The 22,236-nt window shown below is 46.7% G+C and overlaps 1 protein-coding gene across 1 annotated transcript in view; it reads left to right on the forward strand.

Moving 5' to 3' along the window:
* The window catches only part of myo10 (myosin X), a 98,200-nt gene that overhangs the window by 63,544 nt on the left and 12,420 nt on the right, over positions 1-22,236 (forward strand). The window contains exons 5-21 of the mRNA XM_070973643.1: positions 3,760-3,894; positions 3,976-4,100; positions 4,422-4,435; positions 4,584-4,668; positions 4,879-4,982; positions 5,495-5,624; positions 5,952-6,070; positions 6,189-6,335; positions 6,686-6,786; positions 7,776-7,842; positions 8,041-8,133; positions 8,525-8,593; positions 8,840-8,922; positions 9,501-9,609; positions 10,370-10,450; positions 18,818-18,942; positions 19,158-19,272. Of these exons, the coding sequence (XP_070829744.1) occupies positions 3,760-3,894; positions 3,976-4,100; positions 4,422-4,435; positions 4,584-4,668; positions 4,879-4,982; positions 5,495-5,624; positions 5,952-6,070; positions 6,189-6,335; positions 6,686-6,786; positions 7,776-7,842; positions 8,041-8,133; positions 8,525-8,593; positions 8,840-8,922; positions 9,501-9,609; positions 10,370-10,450; positions 18,818-18,942; positions 19,158-19,272 (1,702 nt within the window). The remainder of the gene's footprint in view (positions 1-3,759; positions 3,895-3,975; positions 4,101-4,421; positions 4,436-4,583; positions 4,669-4,878; positions 4,983-5,494; positions 5,625-5,951; positions 6,071-6,188; positions 6,336-6,685; positions 6,787-7,775; positions 7,843-8,040; positions 8,134-8,524; positions 8,594-8,839; positions 8,923-9,500; positions 9,610-10,369; positions 10,451-18,817; positions 18,943-19,157; positions 19,273-22,236) is intronic.

A 22,236-nucleotide genomic window follows, 5' to 3' on the forward strand; every position in this document is an offset into this window, starting at 1 on the left:
CCTTTGTGTGATGAATTCTTCCCCAAACTGATTCATGTCGTTGGAAAGCTGCAGTCTTTCCGGTCCCTCTCCAGTCATTTTTCTTCTTTAAACAGGCAGGTAGTTTGGTGAGATCATTTCCCTTTCAGAAGACTCCGTACCCGATGATTGACAACTCTTTCAGTCTCAGCCTCTCGTCCCTGCAGAGACTCTTTCAGTCTTCAGCACGGCTCTGCTCCTCGGTACAAAAGGTCTGGGTGAGGTCCAGAGCGGCGAGGGCAGTTTGTCCAACGTCCTCCTTCCTGCCTGTGGGGGGGGTTTACCTTGGGTGGCAACTGCATGTGGAGAGCCAGGGATTAGTACAAAGGCAGGGTGCTGCTTAGCTCTGTGTGTGTGTGTGTGTGTGTGTGTGTGTGTGTGTGTGTGTGTGTGTGTGTGTGTGTGTGTGTGTGTGCGTGTGTGTGCGCGTGTGTGTGCGCGTGTGTGTGCGTGTGTGTGTGTGTGTGTGTGTGTGTGTGCGTGTGTGTGCGTGCGTGTGTGTGCGTGTGTGTGCGTGTGTGTGTGTGCGTGTGTGTGGGTAATTGGCATGCAGCCAGAGGTCTTTTAAATGAGTTACATTTAGCGAGCCCTTTCACATTTGGCCGTCAGCGTAGTCTAAGCCATTTAAATGAGTCACACACACCGAGCCCTTTAAAGTAAGATCCAGTCCCTTTGAGAAAGTTTGACCCACTGCAGGACGGAGCCGTCGGAGAGATCTGGAGATGTGTTTGTCTTCAGCTGTGAGGAAGAGCCTAAAACCTGCAGCCCAGCATTCACTCTGTATAACTCTCTGTGGCGACCACTTGATGTTCAAAAAGGCTTCAGACAGCAGCTTTCAGAGAAGCTAATGACCTCCACCGTCTCTGACTGGACTGTCTCACGTGGAGCGTCCGTCCGAACCGCTGTCCGTTCTGTCATGACGTCTGTCCACATTTATTTTATTTTATTTTATTTAAGTTTATTTAAAGAGGACAGCGCACATCAATCATACATTACTGTAAATGTGCCAGTGTTAGCCAAAGGCTAGTTTCCAACTGTAGTCCTCCGGCATGGTGTTAAGAGCCACGAGCCACATGTGTGACGTGGTCAGGTCTCGAGCTGTAGCCAGACACCCTGAGAGTTTACATTATCTCAGTCCTGTTTTCTGTCCATCAGGAATGTGCCGTCGACTCGAGGGGTATGACCGACGGCGGTCACGGCTGAGGCGTGACATTCAAGTTCAGCTTTATTTACAAAACACGGCTAAAGCAGGCCGCCTTCCTCAAAGTGCTGTCCAAGAGATAAATGATGAAGCTGAACGTATTTCCTGTTCAGACTCATAAAGTTTACAGCACCAGTTACACATGAATCAGTTTTAAACCAGACCAAACGTACCAGTAAGATTTCCAAATAATTCATAAATTCATTTTTCTCTTTGGTTTTTAGCTGCCCTCACTCTACATGCATGATACGCCTGTTTTCAGCATAAAACTTGGCCAGGAACCCAAAAATACAAGAGAAATGACAAAGGTGCCGGTAAAAACACACAAATCTTCAAGTCTTGCACCAGAAAACTACAAGAAATCAACTGTAATACTGTTGATTTACATGTAAAGTGATTTTATCTGATCTTTGCACCTTTTTCATTGAAAGTCAGCGAATGCCAATAAAACACTGATCATAATGATAATTTACAGCTTCAAACTTTTATTTTAAAAACTGACGGGGTCCACAGACATGAGTGAGATTCTTTTTAACTGGTTTTCACAGCTTGTCTCTTCGTGGTGTATAAATAAAGTTATGGTACAATGAATAGAAGACGCTCTGTGTTCACTGATGCTCAGGTGGTCTGCAGTGAAATCTGAACTGAGCACCAAACAGTAGATGATTTTTTTCCTGCTGCTCGGTTTAGATTGAACTCGATTCAAGGTTTCTTCATCGTGTTTGAGTTTGACCGTCTAATCATCTCCAACTGGCTTTAAGGCTGAAATCCCTCACTGAACTGGAAGGAAACGGGGAACATTTCTGCCTTATTAGATTAGTTTGCAGCGGTGAGAGATGGAGATAGAGGAAAGGCTGGATGTTTTTCACAGTGGCGTGACTGTATGGTATGTACCTCGGGCCTCTGAACCACCAGAACGCCCCAGGAGGACGACATGCTGTAATGCAGTCCACCCATGTGCTGCTCGCTCATACAGTCAGGAGGAAACAAGCCATCTGCACTTTGCACCATTAAGTCTCACACAAGACAAGAAAGCAGCAGCTCCTCGCTTTGGAGAAGCTGAAAGCTGCAAATATTTGAGATTTCTGCTCAAACAGTTACTGAAAGGACGAGACATTTATTAAGATATTTGCTGATGAACCTGTCAGTCCACTAATGCGCTGCAGCTCTTTGAACTCTAATGAAACGTCACACCGTCACCATCCTGTGCTTTCACTGGGTTGGTCCATCGTGGGGCGTTCATGGTTTCAGTATTTCACAGTGTTGATGAGTTTTTTCATCTGTCTGTGGTCTGCAGTGATGTATTCGCTTCACTTTATTGTACTTTGATGCCTCTTCACTTCAGGCAAACTGGAAAAAGAAGTCATCACTTTCTGCTTTCCACTTTACAAACACCTCTAACCTTTATTTGTACAGAGAAGGTCGACGGAGCCTTTGTTGTAGTCGTCGTTAATGTTTATGGCCGGCCTCTTCTGAAGGTCTTGGTGTGTTTGGTTTCTGCTGTGAAGAGTCCTGTCTGCGTTGATTCATGTGTTTTTTGGGGCTCTTCAGCGTCAGTGTAATGAGTTTACAGGTTAATAATTAACGTGGCCATCCTGAACCTCAGTCTGTGGCTGCGGGTTGCCAGGTTCATGCTTCCCTCGAGCATCGCGCTGCGTTCACCCCGTCTGCTGCTCGCTGGAAAAACAGGATGTGACTGAAGTTTATTCATGGTGATTTTCTCTCTACATTAATATTCTGTGCTGCTTTTAACAGCTCACAAACACAAGGTCGTTCAAGAGAAAAGCTTCATTTCTTTGCCCAATATTTGTTCATTCAGGTCATTTAACTGTGTGTGTGTGTGTGTGTGTGTGTGTGTGTGTGTGTGTGTGTGTGTGTGTGTGTGTGTGTGTGTGTGTCTGTCTGTCTGTCTGTCTGTCTGTCTGTCTGTCTGTCTCTCTGTCCGTCCGTCCGTCTGTCTGTCTGTGTCTGTGTGTTGCATCCTGGATGTCAGTCATGACAGTGATGACAGTCAGCTCACAGCTCATTAGCACAATGCAGTGCGCCATCTAGTGGTTGTGTCATGGGATATTTCCCATGATGCCCTCGGCTGTGTGTGTGACACAGTCTGTTGAGAGTAAACGTGAGTTTTAACCTTTTTTGTCCTTACAAGTTTGTCCTTACATTGAGACCAGTCTTCATGTTTTGACCAGCCGAGGTCAAACATCCGTTATGTCGCCTCTGAAGTCACCGCTCAGCCAATAAACAGCCCTGATTCCAAACACGTCTGAACTCTGTAGAAGATAAATAAAAACAGAATCTCCTGTTCATCACCTTCATCCTTCATGTGTTCACAAAGTGGTGAACCTCTCTCCATCCTCTGTGAACGACTGAGCCTTTCCAGGATGCCCTCATACCCAATCATGATCCGCTCACCTGTTAGCAGTGAAGCTGTTTACCCGTGGAATGATCCAAACAGGTGTTTTTGAACATCTTTGAAAGGTGTTGCTGCCTCAGACTCAGATGAGCGGTCTCGCTGCTCGTGTGCTTTTCCCCCTCAGTGGAGAGAGCGGCGCTGGGAAAACAGAAAGCACCAAGCTGATCCTGAAGTTCCTGTCGTGCATGAGCCAGCACTCCCTGGAGGTCTCGTCCAGAGACAGGACGTCTCACGTGGAGGAGGCGCTGCTGGAGAGCAGGTAGATCATAGCAGCAGTTTCCTGTTTTAGGTGACGTGCTGTTTCCCGCCTGGTTTAACGAGCCCGTTCTTCACTCCACAGTCCAATCATGGAGGCCTTTGGAAACGCCAAGACGGTCTACAACAACAACTCCAGCCGCTTCGGGAAGTTTGTGCAGCTGCATTTCAGCCAGAAGGGGAACATCCAGGGCGGCAGAATCGTTGACTGTATCCTTTAAACTTTAATTAACGACACGCAGGAGGCCATGGACCAGGTGGAGCTTCATTTTCTAACAGAGTTATGGATCCTTCATGAAAAGCTTGAGGACCACAGGCGCTGAGGGCCGCTCACAGTGCAGTCCATGTCCAGTCTGCTGTTTGCTCATGTAGATGAAAGTATAACCCAGATAGTTCGCTAACTAGCCTGTTTAGCTTGTAGCTGACATGTTAGCATGAACTAGCAGGCAAACGCAGTGTGGCTACATTGGCTTTGCGTCAGCAGAAGTCTCCATCAGTTTTGTGCCTTGACCAACACTTTTCTGACCACAGACCTCTTAGAAAAGGTGAGTTATTACATCAGATTAATTATTAGAATATTAGATTAGTTTGATGCTCATAATATGTATGTTCTGACCGGAGTGCCGCTGTAAGACTGAGCTTGTGTTGATCTCAGTATGAGCTCTTAATAGCAGTGTTCGCCTTTGCCTGCAGAACCGAGTGGTCCGGCAGAACCCAGGAGAGAGAAACTACCACATCTTCTACGCCCTGTTAGCAGGAACCAACAGCCAGCAGAGAGGCAAGTCACCCTCAACTCAACTTGATACGAAAATACAGAGAAGTGATACGAAAAGACCTTTTTCTGCTTACATTTCTGTGGTAATGGCAGAATTTAGAGCTGTAACATGAGGCATGCAGGAGAGAGGAACAGCCTAAAGATAATAAAACCGTAATGCGACATGTTACCCGGTTGTAAAATCACTGTGTGCACTTGTCCGTGTTGCTGCAGAGGCGTTCGGGTTGACCCACCCCGACAGCTACCATTACCTGAGACAGTCCAGCTGCCTCGCGGACAAGACAATCAACGACAACGGCACTTTCCAGGATGTTCTGGTACGCAGGACGCAGCAGCTTTACCACTGACACATGTACCTGTAGAGTCACGCATCCTCTGCCTTCACCCATTTAAGGCGACAAGTAATAGTTACTCCACAGATATATTACTCTAGGGATTGCTTTAAAAAAAGAAATGTCTTAAAAAGTCTTTGAATTAAATCTGTGCATTTGTATTTTTGATAATTATGTATAGGAGCATGTGTAATTTGCTCGTTTGCAGTGTTTTCCATACATTCACTTACATTTAAATATGCAGACTGTACATATCTTTATTACATTTCTGTGTGGGGCTCCAGCCAAACCCAAACCAACAGAAACGCAGCTTCAGGTCAGTCCAAACTTTTAAGATACCCCAAAAGCCCAATCAGCTGCTGAGGACAGATTGTGCAGCTTTCTCAGATATTTTCAGTCTGGACCCGAAAGAGCCAGAATCAGCCTGAGAGGAATCCTCCGCCTGCAGAGAGACTCGAGCTTTCCTTCAGCTTCTTCTCTGTGTTTGTGCTTCCCAGAATTCCATGCGGACGATGCAGTTCACAGAGGAGAACATCGGGGAGATCCTGCGCCTCCTGGCCGGGATCCTCCACGCCGGGAACATCGAGTTCATGACAGCTGGAGGAGCGCAGGTCTCCTCCAAATCAGGTTGGAGAGTTTCTCCTCACTTTCAGAGGTTCCTCCTCCTCAGTCTCCTTCACCGTCACTGTCAGTGTTTTCCAGGTTCCAGCATCAGTGTCAGTTATTTGTCCCTGAGGCCGAAAATGACCTTCACTAACCTGACGAGCCCGAACTTTCATTTATTTGTTTTTTTAAGGAGCTGACGAACGATCAGAAAATGATCCAGCATGTCTTCTTGGAAGGCAACGAAAATAAACTTGAAACAAATGTTCAAATCTGTAGCGAATGATGATTTCAGGCCAAACGTCTCTGAAATCTCTGACGATGTGGTTTGTGCGTGCCTCTGGTCCGCAGCTCTCAGCCGCACATCTGACCTCCTGGGGCTGAACTCGGATCAGCTGGCCGAGGTCCTGACCCATCGGTCCATGATCCTCAGGGGCGAGGAGATCTCCACGCCGCTCACTGTGGAGCAGGTCAGTAAAACTGGGCTAGATTTCATCTTTTGACTCTGACTGACCTTCAGTCAGCGCTGGCCTTCAGAACATGTGTGTGTGTGTGTGCGTGCGTGTGCGCGTGTGTGCTGCTCTGCAGGCCGTCGACTCCAGAGACTCCATGGCCATGGCACTTTATTCTCAGTGTTTCAACTGGATCATCCGCAAGCTCAACATCCGCATCAGGGGCAGAGAAGACTTCAAGTCCATCAGCATCCTGGACATCTTTGGATTCGAGAACTTCGAGGTGTGTTAAGACAAACACGTCAGTCACCAAACATGTGAGCTAAAACCAAAACATCTGACAATCGAGGAGAAGATGAACTCCAGAGGTTTGTAGCTGTGTTTGATGTGAACTGTTCGTTCAAGGATAAATGAGTTTTTTTTGGATTTAACTGAATAAGTTAAATTTCAATCCATCACACCATTAAACTCAACAGTATGACCTTTTACTTCCCCTCTCCTGCGTCTTTTAATCATTTTTTAATTGTTAATCAAGCAGTCAGTAAACACTCCTCAGGGATTTTTGTTTTTCACCTCATTAACTCTCCGTCTGTGTTTCTGCCTCTCATATCTGCTTAATTTTGCTCCCCACAGGTCAACCGCTTTGAGCAGTTCAACATCAACTATGCAAATGAGAAGCTTCAGGAGTATTTTAACAAGCACATTTTCTCCCTGGAGCAGCTTGAATACAACAAGTAGGTGGATGGTTTTGTTTGTCTTCAGGTCGTCTGGTGTTTCTCTGCATTTCCAAATGAATTCATGGCTTCAGCCAGAAAGTTGCCTTTAAAGTCTAACTGAATGTAGCTGCTATTAGCTGTTAGCCCACAGAGGCAGTGCAGTTTATTTTAAAGGGCTGTCGGCAATCTGTGTATCAGACACCTTCATTCTGTGCTTTGTAGGCTTATAAATTTAATATTTCCCCCAAAACTAATTAGCATAGCTCAAACATAGCACCTACCAGACAGTTTGAGTTTTAATCTGGAAGAACAACATCTTTGTTTTGGTTATTTGTAGTTCATAGTTCAGGGATGTCAGCTGCTGGTTCCTCCATGCTTTTGTCAAGTTTAAAACAGCAAAGGTGTTTATTGTCTTGCATAACATTAACGTTTCCAGACCGAACATGTTGTGAGTTAAGTAAGTTTTAGTGTAACGCGCCGTTAGCAGCCTGTTGGGCCCCAGGCTCGGCTCTGCGCTGGCGAAGCTCGCTGGAAATCAGGACCCTGCAGACCGTCTGCCAAGAGCGATTTCACACAAACACAAAACATCATTTCATATCTGCTCCCAGAGCGAAGTCAGTCTGCACGCTCCCACCAAATGGTTACCTGATGTTTGTCAGAGTTTAGAAAACACGGCTGATGAGATCATCAGTCTGAAGGCCGTCCAGACCTCCACCGACACTCAGCTTTGTCTGCAGACCCCGAAGCTGTCTTGGCTGTTTGTCCTCTTGGTTTGATGTTTTTGGGTAACACAGTATGAGATTATTACGCTGTTAGCTGGAAATCCTGAGTTTCCTACCATCCACGTGAGGGTTTCCCCTAAAAATGAAACCTGTTTAAAGTAATGAGGTGATTGTTGGAGCAACAACAGGTGAAACCTTCCCTCTCTGCTCCACTTCTGCTTCCACTCTCGCTGTTGTCAAACGTCTCTGAACCTCTCGTTTGCTCTTCCTGGCTGCTTCCTGCAGAGAAGGCCTGGTTTGGGTTGACATCAACTGGATCGACAACAGCGAGTGTCTGGATCTGGTCGAGAAGGTACGTCAGGAGAAGCAGGATGATGATACTGAGATGCTGGCAGGATGCAGTGGTGCTTTACGAGAGGGAACAGATAATGTATTCACGTAAAAGATGCTGATTTTATGATTGAAAAACAACAACTGAGATCAGATTAGACACATTCAGAGTAAAAGCAGGTGTGGTGGTGATGATGAGGGTCTCTCTGTGCTTCCATAGAAACTGGGGCTCCTGGCACTGATGAATGAGGAGAGTCACTTCCCCAAAGCCACAGACGACACCCTGCTGGAGAAGCTCCACAGCCAGCACTCGGTACGACCTTTCCACCGTGTAGTTATTCTGTTTAGATTTCATTTGAGAGGTCTTGAAAAGCTGCCTCCAGAAAACCAGTGAGATTATTTCAGCATCCATTGCACTCATGCAGTCAGAGTTCATGTTGGGTGGACACCGTTATCAGCCTGATGAATTAAACTCCAGTTAATCAAATGTTGGCTAACAATATGCACAGACGACATGAGGCTGCTGTTCACACTCGCTTTGTCATCACAGGAAAAACACCAGCCTCTGAAATAATGACGTATGATAGAGATAATGTGCGTTGTTTTGTCTGTGAATAACGCCACACTCCATCACAACAAGGCCTCAGTTTAACACTGCTCCGTGTTCGTCAGATGTGTTTGAGCCGTTTCCTCTCTTCGTGCAGAAAAACCCTTTCTACGTGAAGCCTCGTGTTGCTGTTCACTACTTCGGAGTCAAGCACTATGCAGGAGAGGTGAGACCCTGAAATCTGTGCTCATGTTTTAGCAAAATCTTTTGAATAGGAGAACATGGAAAACATAACAGATATGGCCGCTTCTTCTTCTTCTTCTGCTCTTTGTTACCAATTTCTGGACAAACCATTTAAAACTGATCAGCTGATTAAACTGAGGAGCCACAAAGAAGAGCTCCTGTCCAGGTGCTGCTCCTGTTTTCTTTGTTTCCATAAGACTCCCTGACGCCCCCTTGTGGCTGGTTTCAGGTGGTGTACGATGTGAGAGGGATGCTGGAGAAGAACAGAGACACTTTCAGAGACGACATCCTCAACCTGCTGAGGGAGAGCAGGTAGGCTGCACACGTCTGCCTTTTCCTCATCTTCCTCTCCGCCGTGCTAATGCTAACGCGGCTCTGTGTCTGACTGAGAATTCAAAGCTTTCCTTTTACAAACTGCACCATTATAAATGAACACTTTGAACGCTGTTTCAGAACAGTTAATTATAATCCGAGTCCCCTGCACAGTTCTGCAGTCCCACCTGGTCAAATCTGTTCATTGCTCACAGTCGGCACCTTTTTCAAAGCTATTTTTGTCAAGCAGTAATCAAACCTGAGAAGCACAAAGGATTTCATGTCTTTGTTGGACACACAGGTGTGATTTTTGATTTGTTCTCTGTGAGAATAAAGTTTCATCAAGTTAGAATAAATTTAATGAACACTTGTGTAAATCACTGCACTAATGGTGCATCATCAGTCAGCTATTGTCCATGTATATCTACTGTATTTATATGTATATTTACTGCTCTTACTGTTGAGTTCTGGAGCTCCTGCGCTGTGCTTTTCTGCATCCATGTTCGTTTTCAGCTCTTTTTGATTTCATGTGTATTTTCCCAGCATGTGCACTCTGACTGCGTCTCTCTGTTTGTCAGGTTGGACTTTGTCTACGATCTGTTTGAACACGTTTTGAGCCGAAACAAACAGGACACTCTGAAGAGCAGCTCCAAGCACAGACGGCCCACCGTCAGCTCCCAGTTCAAGGTGAGTCCCAGATGAGCGGCGTGTTGGCTGCAGAGTCTTCCTCAGTGATGTGCTGAATACCACAATGGACTACACAGCGCAGCTCGCTGATCTTCACTAAAAGCCACGCAGAAACCCAAGCTGTTCGTCGTGAACTAGTTCTGTCACTAGTAGTAGTAGTAGTAGTAGCAGTAGTGGCTGTTAGCAGCAGTGGTACTGTAGCAGTACCAGTAACACCAGTGGTAGTAACTGTTGTATTGTTAGCAGTAATCACAAAATGTGTAATCATTGTAAAAGTAGAAGTAGCAGTCTTTAGATAACTACTTTTTAAAGTTGTATGAGTTGTAGTAATGAGCAGTAACTAGTAGTTATGGTGGTAGTAGCAGTTGTCGTAGTAGTAGCAGCTGTTGCTGTACGAGCAGCAGTTGATGTGATTGTTGTAGAAGTAGAAGTTGCAGTACTAGTGACAGCATGATACTCATAGCAATAACTAATCAGCAAATACTTGTAGAAATAATAGTTTTCTTAAGTGGTTGTAGTAACCATAGAAGCAGCAGTAGTTGTAGGTGTTACAGTAGTAATACGGGTAGTAGAAGTAGTAGAATTACTGCAGTTTCAGTTGTAGTTTCAGTAACTAAAAGCAACAACTTTGACAAATAATACTAACAGTTCGCACCAGTCATAGTAGTATTAGGTGTTCAGTGGCAGTACTGATATCGCTGCAGCCGTAGTATCAGTAGTAGTAGTACTAGTAGTAACAGAAGTATTTGTGTTGTTGCAGGACTCTTTGCACTCCCTGATGGCCACACTCAGCACCTCTAACCCGTATTTCATCCGATGCATCAAACCCAACACACACAAGGTGAGAGCTGATGAACACACACGCACACACACACACACACACACACACACACACACACACACACACACACACACACACACACACACACACACACGCACACACACGTGCACACACACACACACGCACACACACGTGCACACACACGCACGCACACACTGTTGGCAGGCCGGGATGTCGGAGTGCTGGAGTATCACAGAGTGTGTGAGTCGTTTGTCATTCGATAGTCGCACCGTCCTCCCCACCGACCCGCCGCAGACAGGAATGAGGAGTGTCTGGCCCTTTTGGTGCCCTTTGACCCCAGGGTGCCTAGCAACAGGCTGCAGCAGTGGAGAATGTGGCCATAATGTACACAAGCGACAGAGAAAAGAGAGGTGGGATTCAGGGTCTGCGCAGTGACGGGAGACAGTCCACATTCACAGAATGTAGTGTTAAACCTCTGCTCATCGACTGACGTGAATCTAACAGATCAGTTTAAAGAAGGCCTTTAACCTCCCCCACGCAAAGTACACCTCAGTGTACTGCTTTTGTAGTAATACTATAAAGAATCCTCTCAACACCCTCACACGTTGGTCCGCAGTCTGCCGTATCGACGAGCTGATCTGCCGGACTATTCTTAGATCAGCGCCTCATCGATGGCTGTCTGGATGCCTCATTATCAACACGACTGCAGACGTCAGATGTGTCGAGTTTAAGGCGAAGTACAATCAGCATGGACTGGCTGCTATTGATTGCTGATGTCAGTAGTTATTGATAGTTCCCATGGCTGCTCATCAGCGATGCTTTACTTCCAGAGGGTTTGTTGTCGGGCAGGAGTGGTGAAATCTGCAGCTGACTGAACGTGCTGAGATTTGTGGTGTTCGGTGTGATTGTGATGAAGGCGTCGCTGTGAAAGGCTGCGGCAGGTGAATGATGGGAGATTTCTGTTTCCAGTACAGATAATTTTCTGTTTTTAGAAGAAACCCAGCAAACCAGGAAGTTGGTTTGGGGTGAAAATGACAAGAATACAATTGTTCACCACTTGAAAAGGAGGAGGTCAGAAGACTTTTCAAGTAGATAACAGATGCACAGATAAGATCTATAGATCTGTAGATGCATAGATAAGACGGCCCTGTGGGTATCTCTGTCGTCCTCTGGGACACCAGCTGGACGGCCGGCATGTTTTTATGAGGCGAAGCGCGACCGTCTGGACTGTGATCCAACGTTAAACAAGACTGCATGATGACTTTTGAATGGGGCTTAATGTAGTGAGGGAGGAAGGCGGGGGCCGCCCCAGGGGAAACAAGGGTCAGGGCGGAGCAGCACGTGGCCCCTCAAAGCCCCCGAGAGGCGTCCCTGTCATCTGCCTGTTTGACTCTGAGCAGGTGTCAGAGACGGAGGAGAGTCAGCTTCAGCTCGGCTCTTTCTGCTCTCTGACGTTCAGAAAGTTTTGGAGGCGAGCAGACAAACGCTCTGACAAACTGACTGAGCGGCGCCTGGTCTGGGTACAGTGATGTAACGGCGTGTTGGAAACGCCTGCAGGGTCCAGGGACCCCTGCAGATGGTAAGTGGAGCCTCTGTGGAAATATCAATATATTGACTGGATGCATAATAGTGTGGACAGATTGTTGGCTGTAAATAAAGCTAGGATACACAAACACACACACACACACACACACACACACGCACGCACGTGTGTGTATGAAGCAAAGACACAGGAGGCTGGCAGGTGAATCAGCATGTGTCCACGTACAGGCTGCCTAAAGCTTTCATGACATGAGCACTGAAATTAACCAGTTTGGATTAGAAGAGATAAACCAGTTCAGTTTGGACTGAAGGCTGATCAGCAGGCAGTCACTTACAGACGTTTTCCTTTGTGTGTGTCAGGCATAACAGCTCAGACACACACACACACACACACACACACACACTTACACACACACACACACACACACTCACGCTCAGTCGCTCATAAAAAGCTGTCATCTTCATCATCTATGCTCATCAAACGCAGTCAACCATCACCACATCAACCCCATCCTTCTGTGCGTGTGTGTGTGTGTGTGTGTGTGTGTGTGCGTACATCCGTGTGTGCGTGTGTGTGCGATTTGACAGTAATAACAGCTTACTGGAGGCTGGTCTACTGGTTTTTGTTCTTGTGCTTGGCAGGACTGGACCTGCATTGACAGCACATTGTGTGTTTTTGTGTCTGTAGAACAAACTGCTTTCCATACAGTCACACACACACACACACACACACACACACACACACACACACACACACACACACACACACACACGTCTGTTCTCACTGTCAGTTATCAGCTGAAACTCGCCCGTTCTCCTCAATCTGTCTGCAAATAAGACGACTGCGTACGCCAGAGTCCACCTTTGTATGCAGCTGACACAGCAGGACTTCCTCTGTGTTCTGTGGAGAAGAGATTCAGTCAGATATCGTGCATAAAAGATGTCAGGTGGGTTAGTATGAAGGACAAGAAAGTCCACACCTGGGGCTGATGGAAGGGTCGAACAAAGACAGGACTCACCCAGGAGACCGGTGTTTGTCTCCCTTAACTGAACAGATTTACTTAAGCCCAAATCATCATCTTTTCCTGAACCTAACCAATCCAATCAAACACCGCTAACCACGTGTTTATTTTTGTTATCGCGACGACAAAAGTCAGCCGGGTCGTGGTATGCTAATGCTAGCATACTAACAGCCCCTGTGCAACAGATCACGTGTATAAAAACAAACACAACTCCTGAAGAAAGTGAAGTTTCAGTGGTCGTTGAAGGTTTTTATATGTTATAATAACGGCTGAATTAAAGCTGGGCTCTGACTGGTTTATATGACAATCCCATGTGGACAGAGAAGAGTCCAAAAACCAGCAGAGGTCACCAGCATGAAGACTTTTTCCCACACACATCCACAACAGAAGAAACACTGTAAAACATCCTCAAATCTAACGGCTCTGGAGCATCGTATCCAGTTATCGTAACATCCGTGAGCCAAACCAGACCAGTCTGCAGAATGACACATAATGACACCGGACATTTGGTTCAGCAGCGTCCCATCAGGGTCTCATGGTTACAATCAGTGCCACAGTATTTACTACAATGCTTTCCAGATATTGATCTTTAGAATAATGTGCCTCTGTGTGCGTTTGTTCCACTGTTCTGAAAGAAAAATTGTCACTTTTAACAGCATTTTGATTGAATTGTGAAAACACAATTCTCTGAAATAACACATTTGATCAAAGAAAACATAATTCATGCAACTTTACTCCAGCTTAGTGCCCGAGATGTTCGTTATAGCAAAAAAACGTACACAGAATAAACATATTATATATACATATATAGTAAAATAGACTACACATATATACCAGAATAAAAGGTAATAAAAAAAATGTAAAATTGGAAAAAATGTAAAATAAGTGATGAGGCTGCACACGAGTGTGTTCTGACTTTAAGGTAGTGACTGAGCTGACTTTACTCTGACTGTTTCTTAGTATAAACTGTCTCATGTTCAGATCTGAAACATGAGAAACGGAGATCACACACGACACCAGTTCAGCCAGTCTGAGGCAGCATCACACCAGTTCATCAGACCAGTGGAAACAGCAGTCAGCACCGCGTTTGAATGTAAACAGCCTGCTCTCACACACACACACACACACACGCGCACACACACACACACACACACACACACACACACACACACACACACACACACACACACACACACTCTGTCAGGCCCTACAAGTGGCCACACAAATTAGCCTCAGCAGGAGACGCATCACCATGGCAACCACGGCCCTCCCTCTCCTCACAAAAGGGGAGTGGATTTGAGGCTTTGAAAGCCTTTGTTTGACTCCGTGGTGGCAGAGTGTGTGTGTGTGTGTCTGTGTGTGTGTGCGAGCCGGTCGGTGCGCTGATAGACGGCAGCTTCGGGAAGTTTTGCGTCGTTTTCTGTTCGTCTGTGATCTGACGGACCCTGAAGGAGGCGAAGCGGCGATGCACGGTGAGACCTGATGCATGTTTTACATGGGGAGCGGTGCGTTCAAGAACGCGCTTGTTGCACAGGGCTTCTAAAGGGTTTCAGTGCTGTGGAATGAGGCGAGATGCAGCGGTTTGTGTTAATCTTCACGACAGCTGCACGAAGCCGGTGTCTCTTCATTTCAGGCTCTTCTGGCAATTTGATTTCAAGTTCAGTGTCTTTTCACTGAAGAAGTGGCGTCTGCTCCTAAAGGAAGATCAGAGACATGGAGGTAAAGTCGATGCTTGCAGCAAAACTAAAAGAAAAACAGAAGTCATTTTCTCAAACAGGCGTACTTCGAGGTGTTTTTGAATGATTCATTTCCACCTCTCCTCCTCAGTCACTTTGGATTTTTGGACGCACACACAGCAGCTGTTAGGAACAGTCTGAATCAATGTATGCGCTGCTGCATTTAGGTTCAGCACTAAGGTCGGAAAAGCTGCTCATCTGTGTTCTCAGATGCTTCGCAGATTCTCTCCATGTGAGAATCAGTTTATATTTTAGAAGAAAACAACCAAATTGTGAGCATAACGCATGTCGTTTTACTACCCATCAAAAAACCTTGTTTCTTAATCTCTTTAACAACAGGAATGAGTCCCATGGCTGTCCTTATGTCTGCGTCCATGCACGGCGAGCGGACAGGCCCTCTGAAGTTTCCTGCTTGTCCTCTTGTTAATTAGACTTGAAGGTTTTCAGAACTACTGATTTACGCTGAATTTCAAGAAGAAAGAAAACACATTAATCTTGAGATGGAGCCTGCAAACCGACGCTCTGTCAGCGCATGACGAGTGTTATGATCGAGCTTTGAAGGCAAAGCACGGCGGAGGTGAAGAGGAGGCTGTTTGGTCAATGACATGATGATGAAGAGGAGGTCGACTCTCTGACGGTGGTTGTGTGAGAATGGCTTGGTTCTCTCTCTAATAGGATTTCACTTTGGTTTGAAGGTTGTATTTCCTCGCTGAAATCGAGCTTTGTGATGCTGAGATGGGAAATAATGTCGGTGGCGTCCTTCAGCGAAGCGTTCTGTCACGCCAGGTCCATCCTCAGGTGCACGCTGAAAAACGTACCTGTAAATCTTGATTATCTGTTAATCCCATTCGTTGTTTGTCAAGCAGACGTTTGCTTGGCTCTTGCTTTTCTTTGACTCTTGTTGTTGTAAACTGAGGACCTTTTGGACTGCTGTTCAGGCAGTCTGGAGACGATCGCTTTGGGCTCCTGCACTTTTTATAGACTAACCCACTAATTGATTGATTGAAAGAACAACTGATGGAAAAAGTGTTTGCTTCCTCGTAGACCACAGCTGCATGCTGCTGTTTAAAAGGCCAGCTTGGCGTCTTGACACTGACCTGCTGTGTGCTTCAGTCTGTCTGATGTTCTTATTCAAGAAGCTGGAGGCAATTTTCTGTGCAACTTAATTGTCCACAATCAGTGTGTTTACTGGTTTCATGTAAGTAGCTCTACCTCTGCAGGCTTCCTTTGGGTCAGTGGCGTTTTTGAGGAATTTAAAAACACAAGAATCCTCATCCAATGTGGGTCAGGCTTAAAGCCAGCAGGGTCGGGGATTTAGGTTGGATTTCTACCCGTCTATGAGGGAAAACATTGTTCCAGGGATTCCCCAAAACTCGGTGAAGGAGTTCCTGGTGAGCGCTGAGTGATAATCCCTGCTGGCTCCCACATTCAGAGCTGAGCGCCCAGAAGCAAACGACACTTCTGACAAAGAAACAGAGCTTTCGGAGCTCTTGAAGCTCTTAGTCCAGTTTAAAGCAAGAATGTTGATGCTTACGAGGAGGCAAAGTCTTCCTTTAAAGGTACAACAATCAAATGTCGAAGCTTCAGTCAAACCTGCCAAATGTGCTCTGGTTCCAGCTTTGCTTTCTTAACATGGTCGTAAATTTGTTGTCTTTGAGTTTCTGACTGGTCAGACAATTTAAGCAGTGAGAAGACGTAGCATTGGACTTTTGGACACTGTGATTTTATAGGTAGCTTGAACCATTAATTGGAAAAAAATGATAAATTCATCTATATATTGGAAATTACTCTCAAAGTTGGCATTTTGAATACAATCAGTGGTAGAAAATGTTTGATGTGGAAAAGATAAAAGTGGGTTCACCAAAGGTCGCCTGAGGAAATGAGACAAGTTCATTTAATTCTTTCTGGGTTGTGATCAATTATCTGTCGCTGCCACTCGGGGCCACTGAGGTGCAACTGCAAGCTTATATGACAGTAACGGTACCAGAGCCACAGAGGATCTGGATTAAACAGCAGCGGAGGTCTAATGTGAGTGGTCAAGGCAACCTAACCGTCCCCGTGTCCACCCTCTGTGCATCATGGGACGGCCTCTGACCAAACGTTCAGCGTAGTAGTAGAGTAAAACCTTTAGCCAGAGAAACGTAAGTACAAAGCAGTAACTGTCACTTTATAAGATGCCAGAAGACACAGGATGATCCACCTTCTTACCGAAGGATGGGTGTCTCATCCTGAGCTCGCTTGGCTTCCGTGTCTCCCCCCCACCGGTTCCCAACCCCCTCGGGAGCAGACCGCCACGCCCCCCTTTTGTCCTGTTGAATAGCCTGAGCTCCCAGCCTTTTAGCAGGGAAGTTGGGCTGAGAAAGACTCTGAGTTTACCCCTCAGGCTATTGTTGTCAGGCCCCCGCAGAGGCCTGAGATGGTGGAGATGCTGATTTAAATCTCTGTAGTTGTGATTGATTGTTGGATTCGGCAGAGCAGTCAGACCAAACTGTACTCGAGTATCTGCGGCGTATTGAAATGAGCACAATCAGCGCTTTGCTGCAAAGGTAGAAAAGACCTCAGGTGCTGGTGGATGGATGCACAGGTCAACCAGATGTGGAAAGATTTCTGTCATTTTCTCTAAGTTTCTAGAAGAGTGTTATTCTGGGTCAGACCCAGGAGGGTTTTCACTGCAGGGATTCAGCGGCGGTCTCAGTTTGAGCCATTTGGCTTGACTCCAGGAAACTTCAGCTTGCTCATCATTAGATACGGTGGATAAGATGGACCTTTATGGGATAGATCGTGTCATAGATGAGGTGAGGAAGCAGTAAAGTCTCTTTGACTTTTTTACCCTCTCTGAAAACGACAGAAGCAGCATGAAACTTCTCCACATTTCAGAGGATGAAAGAAGGAACGATTCCATTCAAGTTGGTCAGAGCCTCCCAGAAAGAGCGGTCGCTCACATCCCCGAAGCAGCCAGGCTCTGAGCAGAAAAGGAAGCGATAGATAGAAAACAGGGGGGGCAGAGGGCAGCTTCCTGACACCGCTCAGCTTTGTGCGCTGCAGCCCGGCCACATGCAAATGCAAGTTATGTTAATGAAGTCCCTCTGCGGCCGGTGGCAGTTAAAGGGCGCCATTCAATCGCTCCGTCAAGATCTGGTGGTGAGTTGGCCTCCCTTCATCTCAGCAGCCCATCAATGAGCTATCAGGGGATGGGCGCTGAATAAAGGGGGCATTACGAGTGGGCATGAAAGCATCCTCTTATCCTGAGCCCCCCTACGCCCACGGAGGTTACAGGGTGACAGGGTTCCCCGGGAAAATGCCTTTCACTGAATGCACTTCTGTACGTAATAATGGTGTCTCAATGCCAAGTGTGTTTTTTGGAGCGTTTTGATTTGTTGCCGGCTGCTGCTGTCGTATGCGCTTCAGAGTCCGAGTTCAGAGTTGAATGATGGATGAGTGCCGTGCGGCGTTACGTAGGTGAAGGTCTACATGTGTGGAAGTTTAAAGGGATGGGGTGTGGCTCACAGACGTCACATGACGTAGTTTGGCTGGTTCAGCGCTCAGTGGAATTTAAAAAGCTGCAAGAGGAGATTTTTATGCAGATATTTAGCGTTCTCTCCCCCAACGCAAACAGCAATAAGGAGTTTTTTTCTAGTATCCTGTGTACCATCAGTGCTCAGTGTTTTCCACCAGCTCTCTAACAGAAATAGAGTCAGAATCCAAAATCAATCACCACAGCTGTGAAAACACGACACCTACGCCACACAGCATGCTGGATGATCACATGGTGTACGGCATCCCGGATAGTCAATACTGTTAAAACAGTGTTGTAAGATCGACTGGACTAAAGTGCAGAGCAGCATTAATGAAAGTGTTTGAAGTTTTCTGTGCTCATTGATGAAAATCCTCAGCTGATGCTGCAGGAAGCCGCTCGTTCGTCTCAGATTACACATTTCCACTGATATCACCAAAAGATGTGTGACGTATAGCTACGAAGACTAACAACTACTAACAAAAAGCTTTGAGTGTTTTCTGAGTTGCAGACAAACTTGATTGATTTTCCAACATTTCCGTGATGTTTTTCTCACTCAACGTTTCACATTTGTCCTAAATTGTGCCTCCAGATGCCTGACCAGTTCGACCAGACGTTGGTTCTGAACCAGCTCAGATATTCCGGCATGTTGGAGACGGTCAAGATTCGGCGAATCGGCTTCCCCATCAGGAGACCTTTCCAGGACTTCTGCTCCAGGTGTGTCCATCATCTCAGTCATACATTAATTTACATAAACACATATGTTCTTCACAGGTACGGATAGTTATGTCTGATGAAACTCTCTCATTTTCTAAATCAGTGTATCTAAAAAGATAATCTTGTCAAACTCTGATCATTAACAGTCAAACCCCTGGAGACGCCTCATGCTCTTTGAATTCGTCAAATTAAAAGCAGGACTCTTGCTTCTTCAGGTACAAGGTGTTGATGCGGGGCGTGATGCTGCCAAATGACCCTAGAGGGAGCTGCGTCCAGCTGCTGCACCTGTACGACAGCAGCAGTGCAGAGTGGCAGCTGGGAAAGACCAAGGTGAGGACAGGTGTCCTTTGCTTTGATACCCGCGCTGACCTGACACCGTTCTGTCGCCTCCATGTCCTGTTTGTGATGCTTTTATTGCACCTGACCACCTTCAGTTCCCCTCTGAGAAGTAAACATGGACCCTGACCATGAAGGTCTTCAGGGGTCGTCTTGGTAACTGAGACCTGACCAGGGCCTCGGTGAAGATAAACAATATTCACATGGTGCGTCTTCATCATCACAGCAGAATGAAGGTGTTTTTAGAGTCTTGAACACAGTGATGTGAAGCATTCTGGGAAAATGGTGCAGAAATGTGGTTTTACCTTTTATTTGTAGAACTCAGATCATTTAGGTTTCACAAACTGCTTCCCCACACATTTGCATTTCCTGTGAAACATCAGTGAATTCATCCCCTCTGCTCAGTCTTCTACAGTATAATTGACTTTTTCCTGTCGAACCCTGAGCCCCTGAATGTCCCGCCGTTCGCTCTGCTGCGGGTCACAGCGGCTCATTGTATTCTCCCCGCTAACACCAGTATGACTGCATGCAGACTTACTCTGCCGCCGGGGAACACCAATCCATTTTGGCTGCACTCTGCTCCCCTCAAGGCTTAATTTGGCTTCACGCGTCTTACAAATCCAGCTCGATGAATCCATTCCAGAGCTCAGGTACCTGTGTGACTGTAGGCTCTGAGTGTGTGTGTGTGTGTGTGTGTCTGTGTGTGATCATGAATAATTGAAGTCCAGAGCACCTGAAGCGTGGAATCCAACAGTTATTGGATCCAGTCTTCACCCCCTCGGTCTATTGCTCTGTGCTTCCACTACACCAGATCCGAAAGAGTGTGTGTGTGTGTGTGTGTGTGTGTGTGTGTGTGTGTGTGCGTGCGTGTGTGCGTGCGCGCCGTGGGGAAATGACAGATGGGGGACACAGATCCCTAAACACAGCGTGACCATGTGATGCTGCAAGAGGTGACAGCAGTGGAGGATGCTTGTACAGTATGTGTGGGTGGATGGAAGGATGGTCATTAGTGTGTGTGTGTGTGTGTGTGTGTGTGTGTGTGTGTGTCCTGGACCAATGAGACCACAAGAAACTGAATTGAGTCAAGACCGCAGCTGTCGGGTAAAACAAGTGTTCCCAGAATGATGAAATAAAAATGACCGAATGTCACAGAAAATATTGACCTCACGAAGTAAAACAAAAGAATTTTTCTTTTGGCGCTGGCTAACAGACAACATTAAGACTGCTGAGAAGTGGGTAGAGCTTATATCCCAGCCAAAAGCAGATATTGCATCTGTGTGGTAGTGACCAGCCGAGCCAGAAGCCGCTCCAGTGGACAGCTGGGTTAGACGCATGAGTTACCACTTTGGTTTCATGAATAGCCAGCTTCCCATTTCCCACCTCTGGCGTAAAAGTACAGTACAAAAATACATTTATGACAACCGCAGGTTTAGGCCACATGAAGAACATAAAAGCACTCAGCATGAGACCATCACAGGGTTAAAACATGTGATTTAATACAGAGGCTCAGGAGCATCTCAGAGACTGTGGACAGCGTTCAGGAGCTCCATTATATCTGAATGTTTTTATTGGAGTGTGAAGGGTGGAGGTGTAAAAACTCTGCCAGTCTCCGTCTCTTCTCGGGGTTTTCATGTTCTCAGTGCACCTGCATGTTCGGAGGACGCTGGCTGTGATGCCACAGCGCAGTGATGAAAAGCCACCATTCGCCATCTAAGAGTCAGTGGCCCCTTTTTGCTCTGTCCTCTGGGTAAAGTTTTTGACTGGCAGGCTCGTCTGAAATGTGGTGTGTGGCCTCACCTGAAAGCCGTCTGCAGAGCACGGACGCTCCTGCTGCTGTCAACCTTTAAATCAGTTCTATGTCCCTCAGTGGGATTCGTCCACTTTGTCCGCCGCCTCTCGCAGCGAGATTTACATCGAGCCGGCCTCCAGCTCCTTTCAGTCGGCACATGTCCTGACTATTGTCTGCCGGTTGTTTTTTGTTTTTTTACGGCCTCAAACTTAATTTCCTGGAAGTGATGTGGCTCTGCTCGCCGCTCCCCGGGTCCTGCTCTCTCCACGGGCCTGACCTGTCACGGCGAGCGGCGCTCCCCGAAGGCCCCAGCAGCAAGAATGAAAGTGCGCTGAGGCTTAGTGCGGCTTTTGTTGCACTAATTAGCATAGTAATGATTAAAAGGGATTAGCTGTTCAATTCAGTGGGATGCAAATGTGTGCGCTCGTACACATACCGCACTTTGTGAGCATGTGTGATTCATGCTGCAAGCGTTTAATAAAAGGAGGGTGTGTGTGTGTGTGTGCGTGTGTGTTGTCTTTTAAAGAAGTGTTTACTTGTGTGTGTTGTGGAGACATAAATCTGATCACGCATTGTGTGGACTCACAAAGACCTGGTCCTCACAAGGGCGACCCTTTATTTTATGTGTGTTTTCAAGTACTTTTGAACAAGTGTGTGTGTGTGTGTGTGTGTGTGTGTGTGTGTGTGTGTGTGTGTGCGTGCGTGTGCGTGTGCACGTGCAGGGGCATGTACCGCATGTTTCTCCGTTAATTAACCTGCTTGTCAGTGACGTCCAAATCACCCCGAGTTTACATTTCCTCCCGAAAATCTCATTAGTGCTTCACTGCAGAGGATTCAACACTGTCATTCTGCCGACAGCACACGCACGCACGCACGCACGCACGCACGCACGCACGCACGCACGCACGCACACACACACACACACACACACACACCAGTCTGCTCTCCTGTATCCCCGTAGCACCGTGACATTTCCCCACCATCTCTGTCGCCTGAAACCACGTCCCATATCTCATTTTCCTCCCTCCCTAATCGGATTAACCCCCGACGTCCCTCGGTGGGCCCAGCTCCTCTATCAATGGAGGACAGCCTGTCTCCTACAACAGGCAGCTGGACTAAGTGCCTGGAAGATGTGTCTTTTCACAGAGACATCGCTGGCTGCAGTAATC

The sequence above is a fragment of the Chaetodon trifascialis genome, chromosome 11 (assembly GCF_039877785.1).
Source record: "Chaetodon trifascialis isolate fChaTrf1 chromosome 11, fChaTrf1.hap1, whole genome shotgun sequence".
NCBI classification, from domain to species: domain Eukaryota; kingdom Metazoa; phylum Chordata; class Actinopteri; order Chaetodontiformes; family Chaetodontidae; genus Chaetodon; species Chaetodon trifascialis.